The following is a 19,675-nucleotide window of genomic DNA, read 5'->3' as shown; positions in this document are numbered from 1 at the left end:
GCCCCTGCTTGCTGCAACTGGGGAAAGCCCACGAACAGCAACAAAGACCCAGTGCAGCCATAAGTAAATTTACAAATACCTAAATATTAAGAACACTTTCTAGCATCATTATATAGCTAATGTAACAGTATGAGTCTTAAAAGAAGCTGCCATATAAACACAAGTTAGCGTAAGTGACAAGAATTCCTCAGTGAGGACTAGGCCTAAATTTTGTTCCTATTCTACTAGATTTAGTATAATCCATAATATGAGGTACCTAGTTTGCATGAATCAAAAAGTTATATCTCCATTTACAAGGTGGTATAAGGGAACATTTTAAAGGGAGTACTGAATGCCACGTTTACGTCTGTATTTTAGAAGCTAAAATTCAAAATTTAAGAAAAGCTGCTGAGAGGGTCACATAAGGTGACAATGTCAGAGGTCTGAGGAAGAAACCTAAGTCTATACTGGACTTCCCTGGTGGTCCAGAGGTTAAGATTCCATGTTCCCAATGCAGGGGGGCATGGGTTCGATCCCTGGTCAGGGATGGATCCACATGCTGTGAGGTGTAGTCAAAAAATAACCCAAAATGAAAAAAAAAACAAAAAAACCCTAAAACCAGACTCTATACCTAACAGTACACAATTCTAGTTCAAGGTAATATGGAACCTAAGGTGAATGATGGATTGATGGACTGTAACACTCACCTAAGAACATTCAAATTCAGCCAAACAAAACACTTGCTCTGGCCCAATAAGAGCCCTCACGGAAGGGAAAGGTTTTGCCAAGAAGCAGATCTTAGCAGAAATCTTTGCTTCCTTACAGTTAATTCCTGAGGCAACCACTCTTGAGAACAGTTGAGGATTAAGTGAGATCATGTAAAGTGCTCTATACAATTAGCAGAACTGAAAAAAAGCAAGTTAGATTAGTCAAGAATGCTAACATGGGGGCCTTTATGTGCCAGGCATATTCTCATTTAATCCAATACCAGTTTAAAGCCCATGTTAACTGTCCAAGTCCACAGATGCGACTTGTTTATGAAACTTGTCCAAGGTCATAGATGTCTCAGTGGAGGCAGCACTCTCACCGTCAAGGTAAAGAAGGCTGGGCCCAATATCCCTGTGCTGGGTCTAAAATGAAGCAAGGCACTTTCATAAATCCATTTCCACTTCAAGTCATGTTTTATCTTGGGGGAGATGTATAGGGATTCTTTAGCAAGGCACATCACCCTCTGACTGTGGCTAAGAAGTTGTGTGACATCTGGGAGGAAGATCCAAATACCTCCTATCACCTACTCTCCACCCCTCAAAAGCCCAAATCAGAACTGGTCTGGCACCACTACAGGAAACAAGCAAAGGGAAATAGGGCAAAATCAGGTTCACAAATCTGGTTGGAAGCATTCAGGGCTGGTTTCCATGACCATTGTTGCAAGTGAGGTCTGCGAGTTTCCAAGAGTGAAACTGATGCCCTTCACCAGCAAGAAGCCTAGGGTGCACAATGGTCTTGCCTGAAGATCCATGTACACAGATCAGCTGTAGCTGCGTCCCCAATATTAGCTGCTGCCCCCCTCACTCCCCTCCCCACACATGCACATACATACGCACACATACACAAGGAAACCAGCCAGTACTCCCTAGCAAGGCTTCCTTGATGCCCGCGGCTCAGATTTACTAGAAGAAACCACTCAGTTTTCACGCTGCCCAGCCCTAGCCCTCACTGAAGGATAAGGGGTCCTTCCAGAATGCGACTACCCTAGCCGTATGAGCTGATGGAGGGAGCCCGCCAAGGAAGACAGGGCTCGCAAACCTGAGCCGGCCGCGCCTGGGCCCCGACCGGCGGCGGCATCTGTCTCTGGAGGCTGCCATCGGGATGCTTGGCGTGGGACGCCGAGAGAATCCCCCCAAATACCCCCGGGGACCAGGCCAGCCGAACCCCCTCGAGTGGACCGGGCACCGGAAGTGGAGGCCGAAGTGCCCGGGCCGAGGGGTATCCCGAGGCGGCAGGCTGCCCACTTCCTGCGCGACCAGGCTGGCGGCAGCTGGGCCCGAGGCTGCTCCGGGAAGGGGCTCTCCAAGGAAAACCCAAAGCCTGCTCTACTCTGAGGTCAAAAGAGACCCCAAGTTTCTAGTCACCAGGGAACTGGGTGGGGGGGGGCATTGGCCCATTTTGGCGCCAAACGGCCAGGGGCGCGCGCGACCGGAAGTGCCACCCTGCCCGCGCCAACCGCAGCCGCGCGCCGCGCCATCCCACGCATGCGCGCCCGTCTGTCAGCGGCGGCCACGGGCTACCCCGAGGGGAAATGACCCCCACCCCCACCGCCGTGCCACCCACCCAGGTTCCCGGTTCCCCGCGGCACCTACCGCCTGCGGACATCGTCAGGCAGTGAGAAGGCCCGGGAGGCCAGCGCAGGCACCCGCGCCGGGGCGGTACGGGCAGGCATCTTGGAAGGTGCAGCAAAGGCGGCAGCAGCACAGGCAACCCTGGCTTTTCGCGCGGAAACCGACGGGGAGGGGCCGCGAGCGGAGGCGGCGCGTACCATCCCGGCCCAGGCGTGGGGGAAGTCGGGCCGTACCACACGGAGAGAGGCTGTACCATGAGTGGGCGGAGGCAGTGGAACTGGCTGTGCACAGGGGTCGCGCATGCGCGACGGAGGAGCGCACCCCTGCGCGGAGCAGTGGGTTTGTCCAAGCTCCTCCATTTGCTGCGAGCCTTGCCTGAGACATTCATTCATTCATTCTTTACCCGTATGCTGGGGTTAGAACGAGGAACATCCCCAGGGCATTCCACCCTGTGGGCTCTAAAGTTCAAGTACTCATTTCCAATCCCACCTACACTATATTTGCTCACTATAACGACCGTGGGCAGGTCACTTGGACCCAGCCTCAGTTTCCTTATCGGTGAAAACGAGCGAACAGAACTTACTCCAGAAAGTGTTGAGGATGCAGGAAGGATCTCACAGCGTAGGGAGACCTGGGCCACTTCCACAGCGTGTGTGCTTAAAGAAGCATCAGAACTCGGGCAAGGATAGTCTCTTCAACACATGGTGCTGAGAAACCATGTTATCTACATGGCAAAGATACTCAGAATGCGAATATCTACCTGCGAAAGGATGAAATTGGACCCTTACCTTACACTACATATAAAAGTTAACTCAAAAGATGGATTAAAGACCTAAACCTAGACCTAAAACTGTGGCACTTCTAAAAGAAAGTGTGTTTGGTGGGGGAGGGGGCAGCTTCACAACATTGGGCTTGGTAATAATATCTTGAAAATGACACCAAAACCATAGGTCACAAAAACTAAGATAGACAAATGGGACTATGTTAAAGTGAACTCATGAAAATTAAAGTGAACTCATGAACAGCAAAGGAATCAAAGTGAAAAAGCAACCAATAGAATGAGAGAAAAATGTAGGCAACCCGTGTATCTGATAAGGGCTTAATATCTAGAATGTATAAAGAATTCCTACAACTCAAAGACAATTAGAAAACAGGGGACTTGAATAGAAAGTTCCATAAAGTAGATACAGATGGACAAAAAGCATATGAAAAGAGGTTCAATATGACCAATCAGGGAAATGCAAATGAAAACCACAATGAGATCACCTCACATGCTTTAGGATGGCAGTATCAAAACAAAAAATATTGGTGGGAACATGGAAATTAGAACCCCCTTGCACTGTCAGTGGGGATTTAGAATACTGCAGCTGCTATAGAAAAGTGTGAGGCTCCTGAAAAAACTAAAAATAGAATTATATGAACAGCACCCCCATTTCTAGATAAATATTCAAAAGAATAGGAAATACGATCTCAGAGATATTTGCACACCCATCTTCTTAGTGGCAGTATTCACAATAGCCGAGAGGTGGAGGCAACCCAAAGGACAGGATGGATGAATGGATAAAGAAAACGTGGCATATACATTATGGATGTATTAAACGGATTATTCAGCCTTAAAAAAAAGCAATCCTGCCCTTTTGCAACAGCCTGGGTGAAACTTGAGGTCATTATGCTAAGTGAAATAAACTAGTCACAAAAAGACACACTGTGTGATTCCACTTAGAGGTATCTGACTTGGTCACCTCATAAAGAAAGAACAATGGTGGTTGCCAGGGGCTGGGAGGAAGAGGAAGAGGAAAGTTGTTCAATAGGAATAGAGTTTCAGTTTCACAAGATGAAAGTCTGAGATCTGCTGCAGAACAATGTGCGTACAGTTAGTAATGTACTGTATACTTAAAAACAATTAAGATGATAAATGCTGTTTTTTTATCCCAATAAAGAAATAAATCATCAATAGGATAGGACTACATTTTTTTTAAAGTACTTTATCTGCCACAATGTAAGCATCAGAATGGAGTTCCAGGTTACAGTATACATTTACATTTTTGTATTATGCAATTTACAAGTGAACGTGTTTGTAAACATGCACATAAACTAAGTTCCCCCAGCAACTGGTGGAGAGCTTCCAGAAGTGGACCTCAGACCCTCTGGTCGCCATGGGTTACCCACTGCAGGGCAGGATCCAGGAGAACTGAAATATTAGGAATAAAACTAATAGCTATTAATTGAATATTTAATCAGCACTTCCATACTTACTGTACCGGGATCTTTAGGAGTTATTTAGTCCTTAACAGGCTTCCCTGGTGGCTTAGATGGTAAAGAATCCACCTGTAATGCAGGAGACCTGGGTTCGATCCCTGGATCAGGAAGATCCCCTGGAGAAGGGAATGGCTACCCATTCCAGTATTCTTGTCTGGAGAATCCCATGGACAGAGGAGCCTGGTGGGCTAGGGTCCATGGGGTTTCAACGAGTCGGACACAACTGAGCAACTAACACACACTCAGTCCTTAACCACCATAAAGGGAGGTTTCAAGATCCCCCCATTTCCCATGGCCTAGGAGATTCATCACAAAGGAGGCTGGCTTACTCAAGATCACAGGTTCAGTAAGCAGGAAGAACTATCAATCCAGGTGTCTTTAACTCCAAAGCCTGAATGTGTTGACCTGTCAAAAGCCAACCTCTGGGTCCCTAACCCAGCTTAGGAAAGGGGGCGCTCATGGACAGGGGAGGGAGGGGAGAGCGATAGATGAGCTGTCCTGCTGTTCAAGGGCCTCAGCTCACAGGAGAGCAGCTGCACTTACTGGAAACTCCCTCTCAGGTAGATTCTCTTTGTAATCCCTTTGCCAAGGGATAATTCGACCCATTCTACAGATGGGACAAGGGCTCAGGGACAAAGATTGGCCAAGGTTCCTGGTGGTTCAGATGGTAAAAAATCTGCCTGCAAGGCAAGAGACCCGGGTTCAATCCCTGGGTTGGGAAGAGCCTCTGGAGAAGGAAATGGCAACCCACTACAGTATTCTTGCCTGGAAATCCTGTGGACAGAGGAACCCGGTGGGCTGCAGTCCATGGGTTGCAAAGAGCTGGACACAACTGACCAACTAACACTTTCACTTTAACCCAGCAAGTTGGTGTCAAAGCTGCACCTTCAGCCCAGCTGATCTGCTCATGTTGCTCAGGAGCAACCAGCCAGGAACCATCTCTTAATTTCTCTCCTCCCCTCACCTGCTAGAGGTGAGAAATCTGTTGCTTCTTCCTCTGCAATACACCCAAGACTTTCTGTGTATCCACTGCACTGCCACCCCAACCCAGACTGCCATCATCTCTCACATGTACTATAATAGCAGCCCCTTCCCCAGTCTCTCAGCCCACTGCATCCAGAGGGCATGTTTAAAAACTTTTAATGCCCTTTTCTTTTCCACTAGAACCTTACAGAACTTTCTACTGCCCTTGAAATAAAATGTAACATGCATGTAACTACCTTTACAAGGCCCAAGGAAATGGCAACCCACTCCAATATTCTTGCCTGGGAAATCCCATGGACAAAGGAGCCTGGCGGGCTACAGTCCATGGGGTCACAAGAGTCAGACACGACTTAATGACTAAACCACCAATATCACCACAAGGTCCTGCCATGATGCAACTCATTTCCACCCCCCTCAATGAGCCCCAGCTTCCTTGACCCACTTTCAGTCTTTCAAGCTCTCAAGTGCCCCAGAGCCTTTGCTTTCAATGTCAATTCCGCCCTGGCTACTCTCCTAGAAGATTTACAGCTCAAAGGTTGCTGCCACCCACAGGATCCCCCAACCCGTCCACTCATCTGGAAACAACCCCTCACCCCCCGCCTCTCTGTTCTGTCTTCATGTAAGTGTCATCATGGCACTTACCACTGTCACTGACTCTTATTTCTGTCTGTCATAGTCTTTCTGTTCCACTAGAGCAGAGCAGAGGCTGACCGCTTTACTATGAAGAATCAGATAGTATTTTAGGTTCTGCGGGCCGTATGTTCAGTCACAACTACTCAATGCTGCCTTTCTAGCATAGAAATAGCCATAGACAATACACAAATGAATAGCTATGGCTGTAGTCCAATAAAATTTCATTTACATTAAAAAAAAAACAACTTAATCTCCAAAAATTTGCTGAGCCAGATTTAGCCCAGGGGCTTTAGCAAGCCAACCCCTGCAAAAATTATGAGCTCCAAGACTTCCCTTGTGGTCCAGTGGTTAAGAATTCACCTGCCAATGCAGGGGACACCATTTTGATCCCTGGTCTGGGAAGATTCCAGTGCTGTGGGAAAACTAAGCCAGTGCTCCACAACTACTGAAGGCTACACGCCCTAGAGCGTATGCTCTACAACAAGAGAATCCACTGCAAGGAGAAGCCCGAGCACTGCAACTAGAGAGTACCCTTGGTTTGCTGCAGCCAGAGAAGGCCGACATGCAGCAATGAAGACCCAGAACAGCCAAAAATAAATTGAATCAATTTTTTTTTCTTTAAGAAAAGACCGGTCTCCAGAGGGCAAGGATTTGGTGGTCTGTCTCATTTACAGCTGAGTCTCCAAGGGCTCACTCAGTTGGAATCCAAATATCCTTTGAATACATAGGACATGGGAGATACCATGTGGGAGGTGCCTGATGCAAATGTTGGTAGGAATAGAGTGGTTTTCTCCCCCACCCTCAGCCACAACACTAGGATTTCCATTTCACAAACTTGGAAACTGTAGTCCAAATCAGATCAGTTGCAAACCCAGGTTCTGTCTACAGTCCCTGAAGCACCTGCTTCGCTCGACTCACCTGATCAGTGAAATGTTGGCCAAGGTCAGGGGAAAGGGCTACAGATGGCTTCCAGAGTGACTGGCTGAGCCACCAGACTCCTTCCCTGCAGAAGATTTTCCCCAGCAGTGGATAGGAATCTGCCTACCAATGCAGGGGACACGGGTTCAATCCCTGCTCCGGGAAGATTCACATGCCTCAGAGCAACCAAACCCATGTGCCACAACTACTGAGCCCGTGTGTTGCAACCACTGAAGCCCATGTGCCTAGAGCCCCTGCTCTGCAGCAAGAGAAGCCACCGCAACGAGAAGCCCGCACACGGTGATGAAGAGCAGTCCTTGCTCTCCACACTTGAGAAAGCCCACGTGTACAAAGACCCAGTGTAATCAAAAAAATTAAAAAAAGATTTGCCCCACCTCCCTGGTTCCTGGGCCACATTCCTGCCTCCAACTGGAGGGCCACACTCCAGAGGCCAGGAGAGTCCTGGGGGTCAGCCCAACTGAGGTCTCGGCAGCCCAGAGCACAGGGCTGGTGGAGGGATGGCTACACGTCCTGAGCCGTGGTCAGTCAGAAGGCCGAAGCTGAGTCACGCCACATGCTGGGGAATTAGTCACGGCCACTGAGCTCTTACTTGATGCCAGCCCAGCAGAGGCCCTGGGAGACTACAGCAGCACCCAAGGCTTGCACAGGGACACTTCGCCACTCTCAGCCCCAGGCAGGTGGCTCGGCACGAAGACCACCAGGACAGAGCCTCGCAAACTCTCTCTCTAGGCTCAAGTGACCGGAAATCAGATCTTGGGAAACCAATGGGGAAATAGTGCTGGGCAGACCCGTCTGCTCCTCTGCAGGGCCTTTGAGCAGGCTGAGGGCTTTCTGTTTAGGCTTGCCACCAAGCCTGGCCAGGTTTTCCTTCAAACAGCCCTTGAGTCAGTTAGCTGATCTGCCCCTCCAGGGCCAGTGCCCCAGCTCAAGTCATTCCTCCCCGCTCTCCTGGACACCTGCCTGGTCTCCTTTCTGGGCTGCCCTTCAGCCCTTCTACCACCTACTCTCCACAAGGAAGTGTGAAGTTCCTAGATATGAGGGGCTTCCCTGGTGGCTCCGTGGTGAGGAACCTGCCTGCCAATGCAGGAGACACGGGTTCGATCCCTGGTCCGGGAAGATCTCACATGCCAAGGAGCAACTAAGCCCATGTGCCTGGGCTCTAGAGCCCAGGAACCACAACTATTGTGCCCATGAGTCAGAATTACTGAAACCTTCATGTCCCAGAGCTCATACTCCACAACAAGAGAAGCCACCACACTGGGAACTCCATGCACCCCAACTAGAGTAGCCCCCCAGTCGCCACAACAAGAGAAAAGCCCACACAGTAATGAAGACCCAGCACAGCCAAAAATAAATAAAGTTATTTTTTAAAAATCTAGATCCGATCTTATCATTTCCTCTCTACCCTACTGAAGACACCTGAATGGCTTCTCAGGGCTCTTAGGATAAAGCCAACCCCTACAGGCCTAGCTCCAACCACATCAGCTTTTGCCACTCATCCCAGCTGAACTACATCCTAGAGGCTCCCCACTCCTTCCTGTCTAAGAGCTGTGGAAGCCCACCTCCTACAGGGCCCTCCAACATTCCTTGCCTCGCAGTACTCACGCCCTTGTGGAATCCTCTCCAAGAATGAACCAGGGCCAGTCTCTACGGCCAAGAGAGTATGGTGGAAGTGAAGCAAGACTTCTGAGTTCTTGCTGTTCAGTCACTTAGTCGTGTCCACCGCTTTGTGGCCCCATGGGCTGCAGCACACCAGGCTTCCCTGTCCTTCACTATCGAGAGTTTGCCCAAGTTCATGTCCATTGAGTCAGTGATGCCATCCAACCATCTCATCCTCTGCTGCCCCTTTCTCCTTTTGCCCTTAATCTTTCCGAGCATCAGGGTCTTTTCCAATGAGTCGGCTCGTCACATCAGGTGGCCAAAGTATTGGAGCTTCAGCTTCTGGATCAGTCCTTGCAATGAGTATTCAGGACTGATTTCCTTTAGGATGGACTGGCTTTATCTCCTTGCAGTCCAAGGAACTCTCAAGAGTCTTCTCCAGCACCACAGTTCAAAAGCATCACTTCTTCAGCTCTCAGACTTCTATATGGTCCAGCTTTCACATCCGTACTTGACTACTGAAAGGAACATAGCTTTGACTGTATGCAAGAACTCCATGAACAGTATAAAAGGACTTCTGAGTCTAGACCACAAAAGCCGTCACAGTACCACCTTGTTCTCTTGGGGGAAGCCAGCCATCATGTCATGAGGATGCTCACGCAGCTTTGTGGGGAGGCCATGGGAAGAGGAACCGGTTTGTCAGCCAAGTGACTGAGCCACTTTGAAAGTGGTCCCTCCAACCTCAGTCAAGCCTTCAGATGATTGTAACCCCAGCCAATATCTGACTGTATTCTCTGAGACACCTCAAGCTGGAACCGTTCACTTTGCTGCTTTCTGATCCCCAGCCAGTTGAAACCACTGAGTGATAATACATGGCTGGTAGTATTCAAAGCCATTTGACTGTGGGCCTTTTTGTTATCCAGCCATAAAAAAATATTGTAAGGTTTCAGACCTTGCTGTTGTTCTAGCCTGCTGCAACATATGTTCACTTCTCCTGCTTAGAGAATCATTCATCATTCTTCCTATCTTGGCTCACCCGTCACTTCCTTCAAGGAGCCTTTCATGACCTCCCCCAACACTATCAGGTGTCTTGATGGGCTTTCTTTTTTTTAAGTTTCTTTTCTTTTCTTAAGTCTATCTTGAATTTGTTACAATACTGCTTCTGTTTTATGTTTTGCTTTTATGGCCACAAGTCATGTGGGCTCTTAGTTCCCCAACCAGGGATCGAAACTGCACCCCCCCCTTACATTGAAAGGCAAAGTCTTAATCACTGGACCACCAGGGAAGTCCCAATAGGCTTTTTAAAAAATAAATTTATATTGGAGGATAATTCTTTTCCAATATTGTATTGCTTTCTGCCATACATCAACATGAATCAGTCATAGGTATATATATGTATCTTTCCTCCTGAAACTCCCTCCCACCTCCCACGCCATCCCAACCATCTAGGTTGTCACAGAGTACTGTGTTTGAGCTCCCTGAGACATACAGCAGATTCCCACTGGCTATCTAATTTTACATATGGTGATGTATATGTTTCAATGCTACTCTCTCAATGCATACCCCCCTCTCCTTTCCCACACTGTGTCCACAAGTCTGTTCTTTATGTCTGTGTCTCCTTTGCTGCCCTGCAAATAGATTCATCAGTACCATCTTTCTAGATTACAGCACTAGGCGGAACTCACATCATGTTAACACCGACCACAGGCCTTCGAGGTGATAGGCTCTTTCTTTCACAGCCTATGCCTCAGCTGGTGATCACACATTTTGGGGTGATAACTTTTTGCCATCATCTAACAAAGTGCTCAAGATGCAGTTGGCACAGAACAAAGACTCAAAGAGCCCTGCATGAGTAAGGGCATGATGGCTCTTCCTCTATATTAAATGCTCAGTCTGCAAACTTTCATCGGAACAAAGGCAGACACCCTTTTATTCAGCTATTCTACTTCCAGGAATTTCTCCTAAAATGTACTCATAAACATGTGCAAAATGAGAAGTGGGGAATTTGCTGGCAGCCAGTTGTTAGGACTTGGCCCTCTCAGTGCCAGCGTCCCAGGTTTGAGCTCTGATCAGGGAACTATGATCTCAAAAACCTTGAGGTGCAGCAAAAAAAAAAGAGAGAGAAGGAGAAGTGGATGCAGCCCCCCACTGAGCCTTGTCTGTAGCAATATACTGGGAAGAATCTAATCCCCACCAATGGGGATTAGTTTAAAAGTATGGCTTCCCATTCATACAGTGACAAACTCTACATTAACAAAAAAAAAAAGGATATTTTTCTACATAATATCCTAAAGACTGTTTCTTATCTGTAACTGGAGAGAAAAAAAAGAGATGGAGGACAGAATCCTTAGTGTGCTACCGTTTATGTAAAAAAGAAAGGAAGGAAGGAATTATGTATATTTACTGATTGACATGTAAAATCTTGGGAAAGAAACAAGATACGGATAAATTTCTTGAGATAAGGGATGCTATCTCTGGAGATAAGGGATGTTAATTAGCAGAGTGGAATCTACTGGCAGACAAATTTTTTCTGAATCTTTAGGCCCTTTTGGAGTGCTGGACCATTACCTATATTATTTATATCAAACAAAAACAGCTGGCAGAGCTGAAAGGATGGTCTTTTTAGTAACTGGTGCTGGAATCACTGGATGACCCTATGGAAGAAAGTGAACCTTGATCCCTACCACACACCATATACAAAACTCAGTTCCAGATGTCTTGCAGATCTAAAGTGTTAGTTGCTTAGTCATGTCTGACTCTTTGCAACCCCATGGACTGTAGCCTGCCAGGCTCCTCTGTCCATAGAATTCTCCAGGTAAGAATACTAGAATGGGTTGCCATTCCCTTTTCCAGGGGATGTTTCAGACCCAGGGATTAAACCTGGGTCTCCCACACTGCAGTAGATTCTTTACCATCTAAGCCTCCAGGGAAACTCAAATGGGAAAGCAATGTCAAGAAAGATACAGAACATCTTTGTGACTTTGGAGTAGGCAAGTATTTCTTAACATGACACAAATCATTTTAATCATAAAGGAAAATATGCTAGGCTGTATTAAGATGACTTTGTTCATCAAATTGTTGTTGCTTAGTTGCTAAGTCATGTCCAATGCTTTTGTGACCCCGTGGGCTATAGCCCACCAGGCTCCTCTGTCCATGTAACTTTGCAGGAAAGAATACTGGAGTGGGTTGCCATTTCCTTCTCCAAGGGATCTTCCCAACCCAGGGATGGAACCCTCATCTCCTGCTTGGCCGGCAGATTCTTTACCACTAAGCCAAACTAAAAGACAAAGCCACAGACATATGTCTGCTAATCAAGTACTTGTGTCTAAAATACAGACTTCAATAATGAAGAGATTTCTTGTCTTCTTAAGTAAACAGAAAAGTTGAACAGGCATTTCACAAAAGAGGATATCCAAATAGCCAGAATGGGAAGCTACTCAGTTTCATTAGTCATCAGGAAAATGCAAAACGAAACCTCAGTCTGACATCAGCTCCCACATACACCCAGGCATGCTAGGGTGGCTAAAATGGAAAAAGAAAAGCTTTTGAGTTTTAGCAAGACCAGATCTCTCCTGTGTTGCTGGCAGAGCCCCAGAGAGAACAGTCACTTTGGGAAATGATTTGGTGATATCTACTAAGGCTAAGCATATTCCTGCCCTCTGACCTAAGTAATTCCACTCCTAGAATGAGTGCTTTGATCCAGGGCATATCTTTCCAGTTCTGTCACCCACTTTAAGCTTGGGCCTCCATCCTTTCTTCCTTCCAAGATACATAGGGTCCCATCTTGCCTCTCTCAGCCCACCCCAGCACTCTTCAACTGCTCTGGGTGCCACGGCCATCTCTCATCTGCAGCCAGCAGTCCCTAAAGAAAAACAGTGGTCAGACCTCTGGGCATCACTCACCTTCTGGTGCACAAGTGAAAACACACCACATCTGCCCCTGAGCTGCAAAGAAAATCATCCTCACCACACTGAGCAGGGATGAGGATGGAGCCTGCCCTGGCCATTAAATCACATGAAGGCCCTCCTTCCTGGAAATGATCACTAATTAGCCACAACTGCCTCTCGGAAGGCAATCACCAAGTTATTATAAATACCTGGCAAAGTGAGGCATTTCCCCACTCTCCCAGGTGACCCAGGCTGACCAGGTAGCAGGCACCCTTCCTCCACCTAGGTACCACTGACAGTTGGAGCCGAATAAGCCTTTATCATGGGAGACCGTCCTGTGCACTGCAGTATGACTAACAACATCCCTGACCTCCACCCCCGGGTGGGACAACCAAAAATGTCTCAGACATTGCCAAAGGTCCCGTGGGGGTGTGGAATCACCCTGGATGAGAAGGACCAATTTAGCCCCATGGAAGTGACAAAGCAATGGTCTTGTCCTGGCCATATTTCCTCTGGGCAATATCTTGGTGCCAAAAACCAGCCCCAAATCAGCATTTTGAAAATTGTAAGTCATGAATGGGTCACATTAGGAGGGTTCCAGACTGAAAATGCTGAGACCTGGGCCCTGGAGTTAGATCCTGCAGGCCCTGGTAGGGCCCAGGTAACTGTACTTTTTTCACATCCTCCCTGCTTGAGAAGTTTAAGAAGAACTGCATGCATGTGTGTGTGCTGAGTCGCTTCAGTCGTGTCTGACTCTTTTTGACCCTGTGGACTGTAGCCTGCCAGGCTCCTCTGTCCATGGGATTCTCCAGGCAAGATTACTGGGATGGGTTTCCATGCCCTCTGCCAGGAGATCTTCCCAACCAAGGGATTGAACCTGCATCTCCTGCATTGGCAGCCAGGTTCTTTACCACTAGCACCACCTGGGAAGCCCTTAAGAAGCATTTCCCCAGTTTTATTAAAGTATAATTGACAAATAAGAATTGCATATATTTAAGGTGTACAATGCAATGATTTGATATATGTATCCTTTATGATATGATTACCACAGTCAGGCTATTAATGCATTCATCACCTCACTTAGTTACCTTATTTATTTATTTACTCTTTGGTTACACTGCATAGCATGTGGGATCTTAGTTCCTCAACCAGGGAGCCAACCCACACCCCATGCACTGGAAGCTCAGAGTCTCATCCACTGGCCTGCCAAGGACTACCCTAGTTACCATTTTTTGTGTGCGTGCTGAGAACACTACTGTCCAATACAGGATACAATATCATTAACTATAATTACCACTGTACATTAGATCCTCAGAACTTACTCATCTAATAACTGAAAGTTTGACTCCTTTGACCAACATTTCCTCATTATCCTCCAGCCCTCAGTAACCACCGTCCTACTCTCTACTCTGCGAGTTTGAGTTTTTTAGATTTCACATGTAAGTGAAATCATACAATATTTGTCTTTCTGTGTTCGGCTTATTTCACTTTGCATGCTGTCCTACAGGCTCGTCCATGTTGTTGCAAATGGCAGGATTGCCTTCTTTGTGGCTGTGTATATATATGTATGTGTGTGCGCTGTTTTCTTTTTTCATTTCCTTCTTTCTTTCTTTTTGGCTACACTGTGTGGCCTGTGGGATCTTACTTCCCTGACCAGGGATTGAACCCATGCCCCTTGCAGTGAAAACATGGACTCCCAGCCATTGGATCACCAAGGAAAGCCATTTATCACGTTTTCTTTATTCATTCATCCTTTGATGAATGCTTAGGTTGTTTCCATATCTCGGCTACTCTGAGCAATGCTGCAGTGAGCATGTTGGAGCAGGTATTTCTTCAAGATACTGACTTCATTTCCTTTGGATATATACCCAGAAGTGAGGTTGCTGGATCATATGATAGTTCTATTTTTAATCCTTTGAGGAACTTCCATACTGTTTTCCATAAAGGAAACTTCCTAAATTGTATTATATATTTGCATTTATGGCCTGTCTCCCCTACTAGCATGTAAGATCTCTGAGTATATGTGTGCTCAGTCGTGTCCAACTTTTTACGACCTCAAGGACTGTAGCCCACCTAGCTCCTCTATCCATGGAATTTTCCTGGCAAGAATACTGGAGTGGGTTGCCATTTCCTACTCCAGGGGATTTTCGCAACCCAGGGAGCGAACCTCCGTCTCCTTCATCTCCTGCATTGGCAGGTGGATTCTTTACCATTGTGCCACCTGGGAAGTCCTAAAATCACTGAGGGTAGGAATAAAACAGAGGGTTCAATATGTATTTGAGACTTGGGAATTCTTTTTGAATAAGCTTATCGAAGTAAAATTTATAAGCCACAAAATTTTCACCCATTTTAAGCATAGGAATCACTGTTTCCTTAGTAAATTTGCCAAGTTGTGCAATTATCATCACAATCCAGTTTTAGAATATTTCCATCACTCCAAGTAGAAGCTTCACACCTGGTTCCAGTTAATCCCCACTCCTGCCTTCAACCCCATGGAACCCCCAATCTACTTTTTGTCTCCACAGATTTGCCTCTTATGGACATTTCGTACAATGGGCCATGTGCTTGGTTGCTCAGTCCCATCTGACTCTTTCTGACACCATGGAATGTACCCACCAGGCTCCTCTGTCCATGGGAGTTTTCAACCAAGAATACTGGAGTGGGTGCTATCTTCTCCTCAAGGGGATCTTCCCAACCCAGGAACTGAACCTGAGTCTCTTGCATCTCCTGCATTGCAGGAGAGTTCTTTACCACTGAGCCACCAGGGAAGCCCATAATGGACCATATAATTTATGATATTTTGTGTCTGACTTCTTTCACTAAGCGTGATTATTTTGAGTGCCATTGTATTATTGTGTCAGTATTTTGTTCCTTTTTATGGTTGAGTTATACTTTATCATATGGATGAACCACATTGTGTTGATCCATTCATCAGCTGATGGACATTTGAGTTGTTTCCACTTTGGAACTATTATGAAAAATGCTGCTGTATGTATGCACAGACAAGTCTCTGTGGACACACCTGTTCATTCTCTTGGGTAGATACCTGGAGTGAAATTTCTAGGCTGCATGGTAAGATTGAAAGTGAAAAAGTTGCTCAGCCGTGTCCAACTCTTTGTGACCCCACGGACTATACAGTCCATGGAATTCCCCAGGCCAGAATATTGGAGTGGGTAGCCTTTCCCTTCTCCAGGGGATCTTCCGAACCCAGGGATTGAACACAGGTCTCAAGCGTTGCAGGTGGATTCTTTACCAGCTGAGCCACAAGGGAAGACCATAGTAAGTTTAGGTTTGCCTTTCTAAGAAACTGCCAAACTGTTTTCCAAAGTGGCAGGGCCATCTTGGATTCGAGGTTAGGATTATGAACTACAATCTTACAGACAATGAAACCAGCTAAGACTTGTCAGGTGATTTGCTGAAAGTCTGCTTGAGTTGTCAAGTGTTGGAGTTGAGATTCAAATCTGGTTTTTCTTTCTTTTTTTTTTTTTCTTCACTTTAGATAGTTTGCACTTTTAAAACTAACACCCAAAATGCCGCCGACAATGAGTCACACCTACCCAACTTCATTTCCCTTTCATACAAATTTCACTATTCTCGGACAAGGCACTTAGGGAAAAGTGGTACATGTCAGATGTCTGAATCTGGGGGAGTACATTTGCTTTATAGACAAATGAAAAAGATAGCCAGAATATGAGAATAAGGAGATGGCTAATGAAATGACAGGTCCAAGCAACAGTTCACAGATTATCAAACCAGTAGGGGACAGTCAAAGGAAAATTTACAAAGGCAGGATCAGGCTGATGGCATGTGAACCCCGGATAGTCCTCAGCAACGAAGACAGCCAGACTTTATGTCCCCCTGGTGAGAGTTTCCAGCACCACTTAGAAAGAATTGAATATCTTTCCACTTTTGAATTTGACTGGGGACAAAGACAAATGTTAAATGACATAATAAAGAGATGCCATCAGCCAATACCAAACTAGGGGAAACTGTAGAACAAAGAGCCTGGTTCTTTTTTTTGGCCCCCACCTCGAAGCACGTGCGGTCTTAGATCTCTCATCAGGGATCAAACTCGTGCCAGTTGTGGTGAAAATATGGAATCCCAAGTCCCAACAACTGGACCACCAGGGAATTCCCAACCTAACTTCTTATGCAAACGAATTACCAAAAAAAAAAAAAAAAAGAGAGAGAGAGAGAGAAAGAGGGAAAGGAAATCTTGTAAAACAAGGTTATAAAGGTTTAACCGGGTTTAAACCTATTGTTTAACCAGGTTAGACAAACTTGCTAAGCAATATTTCAGAGATTCATTAACAAAATGCCGTGTGAGGATCTCGTTTAGATTCTGACTCAAACACATCAAAGAAAGAAAGGAAAAAAAAAAACAGAAAAACTGACATCTGAAACTGATGCAACATTGTAACTCAACTATACTTCAATTGAAAAAACACGTGATGGGGGAATTTTTACAGACTGATACTTCCGATAAACATGTAAGTATGATCACAATATTGTGGTTAAGGTTTTTTTTTTTAAGTGTTGCTCTTTTTTAAAAAAGATAAAAAGGAGAGTACTTACAAATGAAATGGTGTGATATCATCTGATTTTTCTTAAAAATACCCAGTGAGTATTAATTCATTCAGACAATAATGGATGCTAAATGAGTGAGTTTGATGAGTAACAGAATTGTTTACAGTCTCAAAGGACCTCCCCCCAAGATACTTAACTTCAAAGGAGGAAATAGTTACTTTAAAGTGGAGAAACTTTGCCCCTATCTCCAAGTGATCAGTTAACATTGTTAGTGATGGAACTAATTGAGAAAGATCTATCAATTCTTTGGTATTTCTGCCAAAAAAAATCCATAACCTGAATCTAATCATGAGAAAACATCAAACTTCTGCTGAAGGACGTGCTTCCAAGTGACTGATGTATATTTTTCCAAAATATCAGGGTTACAAAAGACAAAGAAAGCTTCAGAAACTGTTCCGATTGAAGGTAACTAAGAAGACAAGTGAATACAACAAGCTGGGGTTTTCTTCTGCTATCAAAGTCGGCAATGGGACAATTGGTGAAATCTAATTGAAGTTTGTAGATTTGCTGATTTTGACCATTCTACTGGGTTTTGTAAGAGAATGCCTTGTCCTTAGGAAAAGTGAAATATTTAGGTAGATGTATGTATGAATAGATAGATAGACAGGAGCCTGGACTAAAGTGTAAGTGATCCTTCTTAGCCAGGATCAGTTTTCTCTGAAATTCCTGTACATGAGTGAGAAATCAGTTTCTCTTAGTTACTAATGGATTTCCCTGGTGGCTCAGTGGTAAAGAATCTGCCTGCCAGTACAGGAGATGTGGGTTCGATCCCTGGGCTGGGAAAATCCCCTGGAGCGGGAAATAGCAACCCACTCCAGTATCCTTGACTGGAAAATCCCACGTACAGAGAAGACTGGCAGGCTAACGTCCATGAGGTCGCGAAAGAGTGCAGCATGACTTAGCGACTGACTAAGACCGATATATATTACTCTGCCAGCTGATAAGCAGGTGAGGGACTAGATAAAGGAAGAAGGTGGTCAGAGCAGGCTTCTCTGAGGAGGTGGCATTTGGAAGCATGTAGGTATTTGGGGGAAATTTATTGACTCTGGCCTGGTCTGTGCCTCTTCCTCCTCCCAATCCCAACAACCTCCTCCCAACCTCCAAACTGAGGTTGTCTCTGAACTGCTGGAGGAAGGAGAATTCTGATGGGGGCAGGTGTGTGTGTGTGTGTGTGTGTGTGTGTGTATGTGTGTGTGTGTGTGTGTGTGTGTGTGTGTGCGTGTGTGTGTGTGTGTGTGTGTGTGTGCGCGCGCGCGCATGCGCGGGTCTCCATCTCTAGCCACCATCCACTCCACTCCTCTCTTCCACTGGCTGCCCTAGCTCTGTGTAGGTGTTGCTGGGCAGAGCTTCGGTTTGAGGGCTGGGTTCCCCATCAAGGCTCCAGATCTATTTTCAAAGGATCCGCTGGGCCCTGTGCCTGTGGACAAAGAAGGGAGTGTCATCCTGGAGCCCAGTTACGGAGCTACTTTTCAGCTGCATCCCAGCTGGGCATCTCCTGGATCTGGGGGGGTGGGGCAGGGGGAGCTGGTGGGGCCTGGCTGCCCACACTCCCCACTCCTTCCATGGCAAAGAGGGGATTGAGGATCTTTTCTCTGGTCCACTGGTGGAACTGGTATGATCTGGAGTCAGCCCGCCTGAGTTCAAATCCAGACAGGAACATTTATGATTACTGAAAAAAAAAAAATCCAGCCAGGCACTGTCCCAACCAGCTGTGTGAACCCTAAGCCGCTCATTTAAATTCTCTGAATCCTCATCTCCATAAAAGGAGTTTATCAGTAACTCCTGCCTCCCGAGGATTCTGTCTTCTTGCCTGGAAATTACTTGCTGGGGACTTCCCTGGTGGTCCAGTGGCTAAGACTCCATGCTCCCAATGCAGGGGGCCCAGGGTTCTATCCCTGGTCGGGGAACTAGATCTCACCTGCTGCAACTAAGAGTTCACATGCTGCAACTAAAAATCTTGCATGCCACAACAAAGATAGATCTTGCATGCCACAACTAATACCCGGCATAACCAAACAAATAATTAAGGGGGGAAAAAAGAAAGTGCATGATGAGGTTGGCCATTCACTTACGGAACACTGGGCTTTAGAGGGGTATCTGAATCTGTGTCTCCCAAAACCATCTCTCCAGCTGCCTGGGAGGAATGTACACTTGGGATGAAGAAAGGGGTTCCCCACCACCTGCCAGACTTTCTCTCTGAAGGATGGGCAGAGGTCCTGGGACTAATCAATCACTGGGAGGGGCCAGACAACTGCCCGGGGGTGGGGAGGACGTCAGCATTTACCCGGTTTTCTCAGAAGCCGCTGAGATCCTGGCTCTGACAGGGCGAGGGGTGGGGGAAAGAATGAACCAGAAGGCTGGAAAAGGATGAGTGGTCTGGATAGCAGCCACCCTCCCTGCCCCCACCCACCCCCAGGGTGCTAATGGGGCAACCGCCGCCTTAAACCTCAAAAGACAACCACCACCAGA

General features: G+C 46.5%; 1 protein-coding gene across 3 annotated transcripts in view; it reads right to left on the bottom strand.

Moving 5' to 3' along the window:
- Positions 1 to 2,491, bottom strand: part of DNMT1 (DNA methyltransferase 1) — a 42,630-nt gene extending 40,139 nt beyond the window's left edge. The window contains exon 1 of one of the 3 annotated variants that reach the window (XM_043466706.1): positions 2,340 to 2,491. In XM_043466706.1, the coding sequence (XP_043322641.1) occupies positions 2,340 to 2,419 (80 nt within the window). In that variant the 5' untranslated portion in view covers positions 2,420 to 2,491. Of the gene's footprint in view, positions 1 to 1,785; positions 1,928 to 2,339 lie in introns of those variants that run through there. The other 2 variants (XM_043466703.1, XM_043466704.1) reach the window with 2 other exon arrangements.
- Positions 2,492 to 19,675: the final 17,184 nt, after the last annotated feature.

This window comes from Cervus canadensis, chromosome 4 (genome assembly GCF_019320065.1).
Source record: "Cervus canadensis isolate Bull #8, Minnesota chromosome 4, ASM1932006v1, whole genome shotgun sequence".
In the NCBI taxonomy this organism is placed as follows: domain Eukaryota; kingdom Metazoa; phylum Chordata; class Mammalia; order Artiodactyla; family Cervidae; genus Cervus; species Cervus canadensis.
This window is presented reverse-complemented; position numbering and strand designations above follow the sequence as displayed.